The sequence below is a fragment of the Montipora foliosa genome, chromosome 8 (genome assembly GCF_036669935.1).
Source record: "Montipora foliosa isolate CH-2021 chromosome 8, ASM3666993v2, whole genome shotgun sequence".
NCBI classification, from domain to species: domain Eukaryota; kingdom Metazoa; phylum Cnidaria; class Anthozoa; order Scleractinia; family Acroporidae; genus Montipora; species Montipora foliosa.
In genome coordinates this window covers 20633462-20648587 of record NC_090876.1, presented here as the reverse complement: position 1 = coordinate 20648587, position 15126 = coordinate 20633462, and the positions used below count along the sequence as shown (strand labels likewise).

At 38.7% G+C, this 15126-nt stretch overlaps 1 protein-coding gene and 1 pseudogene across 1 annotated transcript in view; both read right to left on the bottom strand.

The window, feature by feature from the left end:
* The window catches only part of LOC137967385 (lymphocyte antigen 75-like), a 242690-nt gene that overhangs the window by 10757 nt on the left and 216807 nt on the right, over positions 1-15126 (bottom strand). Inside the window, exons 42-47 of the mRNA XM_068813925.1 lie at positions 12126-12270; positions 11611-11676; positions 8081-8190; positions 7470-7540; positions 6205-6362; positions 4740-4790 (exon numbers count right to left, since the gene is read on the bottom strand). Of these exons, the coding sequence (XP_068670026.1) occupies positions 4740-4790; positions 6205-6362; positions 7470-7540; positions 8081-8190; positions 11611-11676; positions 12126-12270 (601 nt within the window). The remainder of the gene's footprint in view (positions 1-4739; positions 4791-6204; positions 6363-7469; positions 7541-8080; positions 8191-11610; positions 11677-12125; positions 12271-15126) is intronic.
* Positions 14468-15126, bottom strand: part of LOC137967386 (uncharacterized) — a 1117-nt pseudogene continuing 458 nt past the window's right edge.

Here is a 15126-nt window from a genome sequence, read left to right as displayed (position 1 = left end):
CCATTAGGTGTTGTGAGTGCTATCCAGTAGCTTAACGATGGCCTGAGCTTTTTCTCAACTACTGCAGGGTGATCTGAAATCCACGTCTGACTTGATGTACAGGAGACCTGGCTTTCTGAAAAAGGCTCCCTATCACTTTCAGCACAGTTTTCGTCATCAGTTTTGCCTTTCTTCTTCATAGCTTTGTTCGGTTCTTGTGTACGTATAGCGCTAAAGAAGAAGGCTATGCTTTTTACTTCTGCAAGAATAAAAAAAAAAACAGTTTTTTTCTAGTAATTGACGTTCGGTAGATAGTTAGCGAAAGTTTCACGAAAAATCCGCAACCAATACTAACCTTGCAATGCTTTTGTTACAAGCGTCTCTTGTCTTACACACCTCGTTCCATGCGTTTTGCGAACCATCGTCTATATTGCAAACACACTTAGCGCTTACTACGCTGCATTTATCGACAATTATCGGGCTCAAATAACGGAAACTTGCTCCCTTAATTTTCTCGCTGTTAAGTTGCCGGCAAGGATAGTTTGCTCTTCGCATCATCTTCAAACTGATTTGGTCTTTTCAGAGTGTTTTGCTTTTATAGGTGGAGCAGGATACATGCGCAAAGTTTCATTTGAATATTGATGTGGGAAGGAGATAACCCCAAGGAACATATCTTAACACTTCTCCTCGCTCGAATGATACTCCAATGGACGTGAAAATGAGTATAAGAAGGCACAACAAGTTGAGATGAATAGTTAACCAGCTCATCTATGCCTTATTCAAGCAGTGCCAACGCGACTGCAATAAGCAGCTAGGTGGGCATAAGTGACAACTTTTGAGCGAATGAGATTTTAGAAAAAATTGACATTGGTCAACAATTCTCATTCCGGAAAATCCGCACAATCCTCAAAATGCACAAGCACAGGAAGAGTTTTGTTCATGATATTTCTCAACCAACAAAATCCACAGCACCTGGGAGACTGTGTGGAAATTTCCATACCAAGGATAGGACTGTACGGTTCTCGTGGAATTTACGGAAATTTGAATTCAAAATGAGACCCGACCATAGACTTTGTTTATAAAGATGGATATTACGGTTTTCAAGGAATTTGCAGAAATTGAATTCAATATGAGACCTAGCTAAAGGCTTTCTCGATAAGGGTGGATAGAACGGCTTTTACAAAATTTAAGGAAACTGTAAATAAATAAATAAATAAATAAATAAATAAATAACATATTTATTTTTTGTTTATTTATTTAATATAATAGATAAATAAATAAATAAATAAATTTATTTTAATTTTATTATTTGATATTAATAATTTTATATATTTATTTCCCTATATTCCACGAAATCCGTAGTATCCAGCTTAAGTTTAGTTGTTAATAGTTGTTAATAGTTAATAGTTTATTGAAAACACATTTTCGCATTTAAAAATGAATTACAATGTGTATTTACAATTTAAAAATTATATAAAATTTAAAAACTACATAAAATTTAAAAACTACATAAAAATGTAGATTCTGTGGGTTCTGTGAGTATTATTCCTCATCGAACGTCCATGCGCGCTCACCCTCGTCATTGTCAGGTGCTTTGAGAGAGGGCCCTTTCCATCAATTTTCTTTTAAGTTCGAATGCAAAGATCATTGCGGCGAACGTCCAACCTTGGGCATTCAGCAAGTTCACATGCCCTGCTATAGGTTTGTTTTGCAAAGATAATACCAAAAGCTCGTTTCTGGACTCTTTCGAGCAATTCAGACAGATAGGAAGGAAGAGCATAATGCCTGGACTACGCAGCTATATTCCAAAATAGAGCGTATCAAAGACACATAAATTGAGACTAGGTCTGCTGCCGAGACACCACCCCGACGTAAAACACGTAGGATATGTAAGCGTTTCAATGCCTTAGCAACTACTGATGCAATATGTTCGTTCCACTTTAAGTCATTCTGAATAATAAGCCCCAGGACCTTATGTGAGGTTACCACTTCTAACGGTTGATCATCAATTGTTAAGGGGGATAACTGGGGTTTTTCCTTGAAGAAACACAAACGCAACTCTTTGCATTTCTTAGCGTTAAGACGCGTCCAGTTGTCAGAGGCCCAGCTGTTTATATAGTCAAGTGTAGACTGGGAAGATGATAAGCTACCCTTACTAAGGTTCTCTGGCAACGAGACATCATCTACTTACTTCCACATTCCGAAATTAGGTGACATGGCCCTCCCCAAAGCATTGACCATTATGAAGAACAAAATCGAGCCTAGTTTTGTCCCTTGGGGGACCGCTGCTTTGACAGGAAGCCATTCCGGAAATGTCTGATTTAACTTAACGCGTTGTTTTCTATCAGATAGAAAATTAATGATCCAAGGGATCAGACAAAGTCGAACGTTAAGGTTAATAAGCTTTTAGACAAGGATGTTATAACCAATACGGTCAAAAGCTTTTGAAAAGTCCAAAAAGCAGACTCGGAGATGTTCATTAGGACTGTCTAGCTGTAAAAGCCAATTATGGACCATATCTAACAGACAGTAAGATGTGGATGTTCCTTTCAAGCAGCCAAACTGCATAGGGTCAATTTTATCCCTGACATCCTCAATCAACCATGAAACCACAAAGCCTTCTAAAACCTTTGAAAGGCAGGGTGTGAGTGAGATTGGTCTTATATCACTCTCACATCTGGGCTTTGTGACTTTAGGGATTGGGATGATATTAGATTCCTTCCACGAGATTGGCATAACCCCAGATGACAAAGATACATTAAAAATAGTAGCAGCTGGGGTTGTTAGTTCAAAAGCAAACTCTTTAAAAATTCTGCTTAGAATATTATCAGGCCCATGGGCCTTATGGGGCTTAATTGAAGTAACATTTTTACATACTTCATAAGGTTGTACCATGGGCAACGTATCGCACTTGGGGGGGGGGGGGGGGAAGCTGGCAGCAAAGACAAATCAAGCGGGGGGATGTCCGAACTTACAGATGTAAAGAAATTATTAAGCACATTGGCTAATCCAGGATCAGATAAGGTCTTACCATCACGCTCTAATAAGAGATGTCTGGACTTCTCAGATCTACCCGACATCTTATTAACTATCCCCCACCACTTACAACAGTTATCTTTCTTTAGATCTTGAACTTTAGTTTCATAAAAAGATCGTTTGCGTTCAGCGATCGTCTGCTGGACTTTGTTACGCCGGGATTTCCAAAGGGGGGTATTCTGTGAATGGAAAGCCTTTTGGCGTTCTTTGACAAGCATTTTAATTGATGGAGTTATCCATGGTTTATCTGAGTGGTGGAAATATTTCAGCTCAATTCATTATGTATTCACGTTCCCGTGTTACCCTTACCATCCGTAATGTCCACCCTACATTACTGGTATTAGTGAGACCTTGCAGTGTCAGCAAAGTGATGAGGTGTAATACATAAACAAAAAAACAATCTCGTTTAGGGAATGGAAATGATGGATTTAACTGATTTAGCGGAAATGTCTTTGTTTGAAAGTTTTTTTTTTAAATCATGACACCACCATGTTTGTATCGCAGTCCCCAGCCTTCAAAAGAAACCCTGCTCGTGTTAGTGTTTAATTTTTGCGTAGATTGAACTCTCTTCTTGCGAGAACATTTTCTTTTGTTGCTGGTCAGGTGGGTAAAATTCTCTCTGCTGTTTTCGTATAACTTATTTCTTATGAAGAGCTTCTTTTTTTCGAACAACGTCGTTAAAAGAAACACGTGGGCCTTTTCAAAGCTGTTCCTTTTAAAAGGAACTCCTTTGACCAAAAAAATCAGAAATTAAAGTGATTTAATTTGCTAACCACAGGAGAATCCATGTTATGGAATTGTTCTGACATGAAACAATTCAAATAACCGAAGTTTGGAGAACTTTTCCTTGCGCAAAGAAAATTTTGAGCCTATATAAAATCGGGATCTAAAATTTTGGGAAACGATCATCATCATCACCGTCATCATCATCATCATCATCACCATATGCTCATACTTGAATATCCAATGATGTGTTGATTAAAATTTATGTTACAGAAGGTTTCCGCCAACAGATTCCAAGACGAAACCGTATATGATCAATTAAAAATTGAAGGCTACATTCTTTTGGGACGGCTATTTTCCTAATTTCACCCAGTCTTGAATCAGCTTTTCGAGAGCAACATGCAAACCTTCAGTGATTTTTTTCTAATATAAAGAGGTGACCTGAGCACAAGATACCGAGAATAGGACTCGGCGAAAGTTAAGATAAGAAAGCCGTCATATATATTTAAACCTCTAAGGAATTTGATCGTCTGGATGAAAGTACTCCTGGGAAGGACTGTTGGCAGTGCCTCACGTCTCGACAACCTGACCTGATGTCAACTTTGAAATGGCACAGGTTCTAGAAACGTCAGTCACTTCCGACAGTCCTTCTCAGGACTACTCTCACCCAGACGATCAAATTCCATTCTAGGTTTGTAACTCCTGGGTTCAAGCTATTTTGAATAGTAAAACATCTAGACAAATTAAATTTGGTGTCATTTAAGGAAATACTCCATTTCAATTGGTCACCACGTTTATGCTCTCTTGTATGTTACAGTTGTTACATGCATGATGGTAATAGTGGCCCGTGTTTGAAGGGCCTTGTGTTACCCCAAGTTGGCATGTCCTTTTACGGCTCCTTCAGTTGGATTGCTCGCTGTAGGAAGATTTTTTTTCCAATCACGCCAGCGATCTGTTTTGAAAGGTATGAATTCATTGGTTCAGTTTTAGCAGCAACTCACCTTCAGTTTGTGTTGAAGTAGTTGGGTTTCCAATAGTAGTTCCACTGGATTCTAGAAAAATCAAAAGCAACTTAAATAGCTCTGAAGAAGTCTATCGATCGTCAATGGACGAAGGAACAGTGTTAACACATTGGCGAGAGATCATCATCATCATCATCTTCATTATCATCATCATCACCATCATTATACTCATATTTCAATATCCAACGATCTGATGATTAAAGTTTATGTTACAGAAGCTTTCTGCCAATAGATTCCATGACGAAAGCGTTTGTGATCGCTTAAAAATTTAACCCTTTTGGATATGCCCGAATCAGTCAAAACTGACAGCAATTTTCTGTTTATTGTTTTTCTCAACATGATTGTATACTATATAGGAATGTTGTATTTCATTTGAAAGACCAATAAAAGAGGCTTTAGGGGAAATAAAAATTCCACTAAAAAAACGTTTTTGGAAGAAAACGTTTTAAATAATTTGCATAAAGTTAGCATATATCAACATACCATTAGCAATTTTGGAAAAAAGGGTTTACAGTAGTAAAAAAGTACTTGGTGGAAATGTTTTGGTTTTTAGGGGCACGATATCCACCAATGGCTGCAAAATAACAAACACTGAATATTTAACATGTTTTTATTGCTTCTCCCACGAAATAGTCAAGATTGACAGCGATTGTTAACTTAATTTATTTTCCCAGCAACAGGCAGATGTAGTATTCAGGAAAGTTGCACCTTACTTGAAAAAAAGGAGTAAAAGAGGCTTCACACAAAAAGAAAGAAAAAAAAAAAGAGTAAAAAAAAACTCAAAAAATGTGGGAAGAGATATTAAATAAATGGCATACAACTAGCAGAAATAAGCAGACAAAGAGTCTGATAACCTCGCGGCGAGCGGCATCTTGTCGCGTACTTTCCAAACACATTGGATGAAAAAAACATCTGTCAGTCGTAAAAGATATTGCATCAAAACTTATCAAGTTTCGACTGAAGTTGAAACCCACTCGCCTTGAGAAAGCGTCACATCAGTCACGTTGAGAGTTCATAACTCAAAATCGTCAGGTAATTGGCTAGGACATAACGACAACTATATACCAAATTTAAGAGAGATCGGGCGAAACGATTATTTTTATGGACGTTTTTCGTTCATCAGTATTATAATACTGATAAACAACGCGCGCATAAGGAAAAGGTTAAGCCTATTTTTTAAAAACAGCCACTGACGAACTGTTTCTGATATTATAAGGCACAGCATCCCATACTGTCGGGGCAGGCACGGAGAAGGATATTGGTCCGTATCTTTTTAAATTAAAAGATGGAGTAAAAAGAAGATTTTTGGATAATGAGCGTAGTTGACGAGATGGGGTAAAGGATGTGGGAAGATCGCGTATGCACGATGGTGCCAAATTATTGAGCGCCTCTTCAAAAAATGCGATAATTTATCGGAAGCCAATAATAATACAAGACAACATACCATATTTAACAATTGATAGAGATTTTGGATCTACTGCGAATTCTCCCATGCTTCCACTTCTCACAGCATTGACAAAATTATTCGTAACATTCGCACCAAGTTCATTTGCCATGTCACGAGTGAAGGTAAGGTTGAACATTACTGTAACACTGCCACGCCTAAATTAAAAGAAAAACAGTAAAACGAAGGATTGTACAGAGAAGTGAGTGAATGTCAAAAGCCTTGTTAAAAAAACCATATTGAGAAAGCTCTAGGGTTACCACGTTCGAAACTGCTGGAAATAAGGTGCGTGCGTGCGAAAGGCTTCCAGTCTGGCCAGTTGGAAAATATCGACTGGACTCTGGACTAGACTGGACTGGACTGGACTCTGGACTGGACTGGACTGGACTAGGGGTTAAATTTTTAGAATCAGTTTCATTAAAAATAGTCACCCGAGGTCAACACAGCAGTATTTGGCTCCATTTCTCTTCAATTCGAGGTAATTTTTTTTAAGCGAGTATTTACAAGCTTCGCTACACATACTTAGAAAGTTCTCCTCACGCTGTGTTTTCCGTCGTAATTGCTCGCGGAGAGTTTCCCTGTGGGTGAAAAGGTCACACCCAAACCACAGACTCCCCAACTATTTTTAATGTAAGACAGAATCATGACCTGTCCCAGTACCCTGTGTGACTTTTCTTGTCAATGCTTTCAATCAGTGATCTGTCTTTGACCTTTTAAATATAACGCAATATATATTTTGTCACATTCTATTTGGTGCTTTCTTTCATGAATGCCAAAGGACTCAGGCTTCGCTTTATTTATCCAGCTTACTGAGTTGTACCAAGTTCGCTATTCGTGTGGGTTCTGGAGTATACGTCTCATGCGAGACAATGTCGGTAAATCTACCGAGTTACCGCACAACATCTTGAACATCTTGAAGTCATTATCACTGATCTCGCTATTATGAACACAAACATCACTGTAAAACACTAACCAACGGATAACAAAATGCAATTACAGTAAATGTCCATTGAAATTTGTCAAATGATAATCATCGAATTGATTGCAGGTAATTTCCGATTTCATTCACGTTCGTACATCACGCGAGTCTAAAAAAGACCCAAAATTGACAGGAAGACAGGGCAGAAATTGTGGAACAAAGTTGCACTCGTGCGTCATATGCCCTTTATTAAGCTCGTATGCTTTTCGCTTTCATGTGAGATGTTTTCTCTGAAAGTGACGTTTTCTAACCTTCTTCTCTAATCGCAGCAAACATGGCTCCTTACCTAAATCCTGTCACTGTAACATTTCGAAATGCGAATGACGCTTCATCAACTCCGGAATACAATTGGCGTATCTAATGAGATAAAAGTAAAGCTCACAGCTATCCCTGCACATACAGCCTTTCAACTCCTTTTTTTTTACGACGATATCTTGTGAACGGTAGGGAATTCGGGGGGAGGGGGACAGACTGAAAAAGGAAAGGAAGGGTACACTAGAATGCAAGCGCGGGTTCGAGAAAAGGTGCGGGTATACTAATAGGTGGAAACTATACACACTCAAAACGTACCAATAACTAAAAAGCTAACCGTTTTTTAAACATTGCCTCGTGCTGTAGATCAGCCAAGCTCAAAATTGCATTGTTAGGTAATGACGGATATTCATTGTCTAATTGTCGTGCGCTTTCCATGGTCCTTTCGAAGTATTAAGTGAATGACCTTTCCCCAACCTCATCAACTATTTTAATGAAAATGCGGTTTTGATATTTTATTTACTTATTTATTCATTTATTTACGTATTTATTTGGTTGGTTAAAAAACACGGCCGTTCATCAGCTCAGGGTGAAAGCAAATATTGGCGAATTGAAAAAAAACAAAAACAAAAAAACAAACCTTACCGATTTCTCCAATTTTGCTGCAAGAGTATTGAATTCAGTACTCTTTGGATTATTGTAATTTTCAGTCCATTCCTCTTTGGAAAGTTTGAAAGAACCCGAGTACAAAACCTCTGCAACAAAAAATTGAGTAAGTTACGATCTATGCAAGACTTAATTACAGAGACAATTTTTACTAATAAGTACGGTGCTTGAAAAATAAATACAGACAGATGGGACAAGGATATGTGAATTCCACATTTTTTCTGGACTTACCTACTTGACATCAAAGGGCTTTTCCCAGAACATTCGTACTAGTAATAGTTGCCACTACAGCTGCCCCCGTGATGCAAAGAGGGTCATTATTTTCATTTACCGCGTTTATGTAGTTAATACCACAAGTGTTGAGTGTCGTTATGTTGTAGTATTCCGGTTGTGGTCTTCAGTTTAATTCAGATGTATAAAAGGTGAAAAAAGGCAATGGGGGTGGGAAGAAAGGGTAGCTGAAGGCAGGTTTTATACAAACAGGGAAATCGTAATGTGGTAGTCAATGATTTCCTAGAGGACCTGCCTTTCGGCCAGTTTTGTCCGGAATTGGAATGTTTGTAAAAGTTAATATATCCTAGAAATCAAATTTCAGTTTCATGGCTTGTGTATAGAATGTGTATGTTGTGGTTCAAATTTAACCTTGGTTTAAATTTTATTTACCTTTGTTTCAAACTCATTATCATAAATTACCATACCCAAAAACAAAGAAAAATAAAATTTAAACCACGCATAAAATTGAACCACAACAGGTACATTTTGGAATGAATAGAGTAAGGTAAATTCATGAAGTGGCAATTTGTTTCTAAATACGTTTATTATGGCGTGGTACCGTTTTTGTAAGTACAATATAAACAATATAGATATATCCAGTGTTATTTGACTGAAAAATCGCAAAAAAATGTTCTAGAACTGACAAAACTGGTCTACTGCCCATGCAATGTATGGCTCCTTTATGTATTTTTATTATTCATTCAAAATATTTCCCCGTTTCTGATTGGTTAAAACCACACGCATAATTCACCATAACCAGCTGCTGTTCACCAAATTTGGAAAGAAACTTTGTCATATTGAATCAATGACGTCAAAAGTGCAGCCCGCTGCAAATTATTGAACCGTTGACCGAAAAAAGCTGGGGACGAGATTGTGTTATTTTTGTTGAGCAGAAAAATGGCTGCGAGTAGGTTTAGTAGTTTTAGCGAAGAAAATATGTTGAATGAATAATAAAGCAATTATTGAATTCGGCTTCCGTAGAATATGAAGAATTCTGCAGATCTCGGGGGATGTTAACCACCTCGGCCTTCGGCCTTGTTGGATAACACCTTCCTCGACTTGCAGAATTCTTCATATCCTACTCAGCCTCATTCAATAATTGCTAATTATTATTATTATTATTGTCTGCATGGTTGGATGAAAATGTCTTAATCAAAAAGATAATCAATCGTGCTTTGTTGTATAACAATGACGCAATATATCTAACACAGAAACTGAGTGTTCCACTCAACTGTGTTTGCAAGAAGATAACAATAAATTTAAAAACTAATTAATTGTCCTCTGGGCTACTATTTGTACAACATGTAGCTGTTATATCTTTGATTTTTTTTGCATGGTCTGCAGAAATAGGCCATCACTAACACAGAAACTGAGTGTTCCATTCAACCGTCTTTGCAAAAACATAACAACTTTAAAAACTAATTTATTGTCTTTATGCAACTGCTTATACTATATGTAGCTGTTTGTTTTTCATCCTTTGAATCAGAGCTCTGTTGATGGTTCAGTGGCTCCGTGTTAAACTTGTAGCTGGTGATGAACACGTGCGTGACAATATAATTTTTCAAGTTTTCCGCTAACAAAGCTTCTCTCTATCCCAAAATCCAGATAAACACGAACCTTATGCTTCTTGGTCAAAATAATAGTGCTTTCTCAAAAACGTACGCCTAAACAACACGGTGAAAGGTTCAGTCTTTCTTGCCTTAAAATCAGCTGCTGCTCAGAATGAAACCCACAAACACACACGACGTGATGCGACTAACACAAAATACCAAACCACGCGCTTTTGTCATAATACTATGCATCCCCAAATAGGGATTTTTGATTAACTGCTACTCTTGTTTATTGTGACGTCACAATTCACAAATTCCCTTTCGGAATTTTCTGTTTACGCCATCCTAACCATCTCTTACTTGTGGGCGCGAACAATAGGAAACGTCATCATTACCCACCGATTCTATGCGTCCCCTAATCAAGCAAATCGATATTTTTCCTGTACTACTGACTGTATATTTCAACTGTAAGTACTTATTTATATAAACGCGAGCTGCTAGAGTGCTTCCTCGGGATTTCGCCTTCGGTGCGAAATCCCTGTGAGGGCAATAACATTTGTGTAATGGTGTCTCAATTGTAATGCGGACGTCTTTGATATCTCGCTCACCACCGCAGACGAGTGACTTCACCAAACACTTTGAATCAGTATGATATTGAAGCTATATTACCAGTCTTTCCACGCGAAAGTGGACTTCTTGCTCCAATTTTTGCGTTGAAAAAATATAAATCAATTGTCTGAGACTGAGTTATTATTTAAGATTTGACGGCAAGATTCACAGAGTTTTTTTCTTTTAAAAAATGTGGTCAGTAAGCCATGACTACATGTAACCCTAGTTTGTGGGAATTCACAGGGAAGAAATAAAAGCTTAAAAACGTCTTTGAGCGATTTTGTGAATTTCGAATTTTTCAAGCGATGCCATTTTTGACGGTTGATGCCATTCTTAGTAACCGAGCCTTTTTATTCGGTTAGCTTTCAATAAATTGTTAGGATTAGCTTCATTTAAATACTTTAAAATTGCAAACTTGAAGCCGTTGCTTTGGTAGTATAGAGGATATTATTTGCTTTTGCTCTTCATTGAACCGAGTTCAAAATCGTTTGATTAACTTTTTCTAAGTTTTTTAAAGGTTTTTTCTCAGTTTTTTTTAAATTCTAAGTGTCATACGCTGCTAATCTAGTCCTAGATTAACTTAGTGTAAATTGTTCTAAGTGTCGTCCAAATGGCATGGCTTGTTTACGAAAGGGAAAATTTCTTCGGCGGCATATTGCAACTGGAGGCATTCCAAACATAAATATTTTGGAAGTCCTTTGCAAATACGACCGTCACGGCCGCTAGGCTACGGCAGCGGCCCTAAACAAGGGTTGCTTGTGAGGCAAAAGAAAAAAAGAAACGAAATAACCACGTTCAAACCAACCCAGTCAGATTTAATTTGTACGACAACATGAAGACATGAACAAATCTGCAGTTCTTAGGGTGAGGGAAAAGTTCCCTTTACTACCCGCAGCTCAAACTTGTTTAGTTGGTTAGAAGGTTTCACCTTCTTACTAGCTAGTTAGTTGCAACAAGATGGAGAAATAAAAACAAACAGACAAACAAGAACAAAAAAGCCGACAAATCTTAAACCTAACCCAATTTTAATAGTTTACAGGTGTACTGAAGTAACTAGTAGAAAATCTGGCAAGATACCTTTAGGACGAACTGAACTAACAGAAGCAGGAATAGCACTTGGAGCACTGGATGTTGTTAGTAAAGCTAAAAGAAAATACGATCACTGTAAGTTTTTCCAAAAAAAAAAAAAAAGCAACAAAAACAACAAGAATTAACTAAACGTTTTTACCTTTGCGTTTGCAAAACAATTGAAACTCGACTGTAAGTCGAGGCCTGAGGGTTCACAGAGAGTGTCAAAGTAGCCTTTGATAAAATTCCAATCATCTGGATCTAATCAGCGTTTCATGCGCACATTATTTCATTGCCACGTATCACTGTTTTGTGGTCGTGGTTTCGCCTTTAACCTTATATTCTGAAGACAAAAAGGTAGAAACTAAGCACTTCAAAACGTCATTCAGGCCATAGAACTGTCTTTCGACGAACTGATCCGATTTATCATTTCACTTGAATCGAGAAGCGAGAGGCCACAAAATCGACAACAACAGTACATAAATTTGCCATTTAATGCGTCCATGCGTCATAACTTAACTTACCACTTCCACACCCAAAGACCTCCAACCGTAGACAAACTCCACCCACTGACCAGTATAGTGGCTTCACGCGCAGGTTATTTGTAATGATCGGCTCTGCTAAACGATGCGTCAATGGACTCACAGCATCTTGGTTTCCGCGGAAATTCTAGAAGAAGCAATTAATTATCAGAGTCGAATTCCAAACAAAATCACAACTTGTTAAATCGAAAAACAACCGATAAGAACTGACATCTGTTAATGATCAAAGTAATGATAACTCTCAAAAATTCGGAGCAATTGTCCACAATGCAGCACTTTAGCCAATTCTAATTCGTCATCAGCCAAGGTCGTTGCAGAGTGGTACGCGAGAGAGTGCAGCGCATGCGTCGAATCATTTGTGTGGTCTTTGCGTTGAAGAAGGCAGAATCGTACTGTTTCTAGCGTGTATATTTCTGTTTCTGGCGTTCACGAACTAAGGCCATGTTTACATGGAGGGAGGGTAACCCTGCTGGAAGGGTTACCCTTCTAGGAGGGTTACCCTTCTCTATTGTTTCTCCCGGTTTCGTTTACATGCGAGGTAGGATTACCCCAGGAGGAGGGTAACCCTACCTGCTTGCTAGGGTTACCCTAAGGAGGGTCATGTTTTTGTTCATTTAAGCCATGTAAACGCTCGAGGTAGGGTTACCCTCCTAAGGAGGGTCAAGTTTAGGGTGATCAGATTACTGTCATATTCCCGCCAACTACAAACATGTCTTCGCGTGGTTATAAACCTGGGGAACTATTTCATCGAACAATGCTGGCAAGAGTGACTAATCCAAGCCGGAATGATACAGAATGCCAAGAGGACAGTCAGGGCAACAGCTTGGCGGCTGGAGTAGAACAGGTTTCCGATGATGTCGAATTAACAGCCGAAAGTCTCGACGAAACGGACGGTCCGACAGGCGGAGTTGTACTTGATCAGCGCAACAAGTCAAAAGTGAAAAGAAAAGCGGCCAATCGCCCAGACTCTTCGGCGAAAAAGGCGAAGAAATGGGGATGGACGCCCGAAGCCGCAGGACAGCGAAAAGTACGAGTCCTACAGAAGGTTGGAAGAGGAGAAGCAAAAAATCAAACTCGGATATCAACGGATAAAGGAAAAAGTAAAGAATGTAAGACAAGACTACCGTAGCGCTGTGAACAAGGGCACCAGGAGCGGCAGTGGTAAAGTGGTGCAAGATAATTACGATTTATTATCTGATATATGGAGAGGTTCCCCTTCTACGACGTCACTGCCTTTCGGCATTGACGGTGAATGTGATGAAACCCCAGGATCATCAGGTACCATTTCTGATCGGGAGGATGATGGCTCTGAAGGTAGGTTAAGTGAATTTTAGTTTTGTGTAAAAACCAAGGACATTCACACATAAAACTCAATAGCATATGAGACCGGATTTTTTGCAAACTTTGCGACGTACAGACTGGCACTGTCATATTCCACAAGATTCCGTTGCCATAAACTTCAGCTGATTTGGTGGGGTTGGCTGCAAAATGCAGGAGGCGCCCATTTTATAAAAACATCATTATAAACTGTAGTATTTTGGCTTCAGTACAAGTACTGCTTCCTAATATTATTAATAATGGGAAAAATCATTAGTGGCTATTATCATAAAGTCAGCTAAATAAAAGATAAACACGACAGTTCAATGTTTTTCAAACTTATTCTGACATAATTTTAATATTATTATTATTATTATTATTATTATTATTATTATTATTATTATTATTATTTGCAGAATGGTCCCCAGCTGATACATCTGGTTCTTCAACCGACGCCGAATCCAGTAAGAGAAAAGGTAAAGTTAGTGTTTCCAATATCCCTAAGCTTGTGGACAACAAAAGGAAACACATGGAAAAAAGTCTGTCCCAAGCACAAAGGGATCACCTTCTAATGAGTACCGCAAAAGGGGATATGCACCTAAAGAAAGACATATTAGCCGCATTTGAGCGATCCAACAAAACATTGGACTACTCAACATCAAAGATGACAACATGTCTGACATCCCTTGGCGAAGGAATCGCCTCAGGAATGCGAATGCTAGCCATGGCACTAGCTAACCCACCTGCAAACCCCAGCCCTGCAATGCCCTTTGCACAACCAAATTACCCTCCACAGTACGTATAACAATTATTGTAGATTCAATACATCCCTCTCTATGACACACGAAGCAAGCTATGAAAATAGAGATGCATTCCCCGCTTCCCATTATCACCGTATTGCAAGTGGTCAAGAAAGTGGGCGCTCTAGCCCTTGTGCACTAGGCCCAATTTTATCGGCCAGTCAAACCTTGTAGGAAGAAGACAATAATGACAGTTTAGTTTTTAAACTAGCCACAGAAGTTGTGCACGACAAAACAGGCATAAACAACGGATGGGACAAACACCAGGCGCCTTTCAATTCTTTTGTTCAAAATTTTCCACCTGGCCTTAAGCCGTCTGGACTTAAGCGCTTCTCAAAATATTGTTAAGAATAATTTCTTCATTTGTGCGTGCATGGCGGTACTCTTTCATACAGTAGGGTAGTAGTGGATAAGCCGGATCCCCTAACAAGGTTACAGGTACCTTGTCATACCCTGGAAGAAGTTCCTTGAACAGCATAGGTATCTTTTCCTCTTTTAACAGTCTGTTTACCCTGGAATTTGCAAAAACCCGTCCATCATGTACACTGCCTGGCCATTTCACTTCAACGTCAATAAACGACCCTCTCCAGTCACATACTGCTTGTACATTCAATGTATTTTGTTTATAGCTAAAGTAGTCGTGAGGATTTCCAGAGGGTTGACTTATTGCAATATGGGTTCCATCAACACATCCAAATGCTTCTGGAAATCCATATTTATCTCCCATGCCTTTCACAATATCTTTCATTTGCTGCTCGGTTGACGGGAGTTTTATGTAATTTGGTCTCAAAACCCTGGCAATGACATCACAGAATTTACGTACAGTCACAGAAACTGTACAACGTGCAATTCCGAAAGCATTTGCT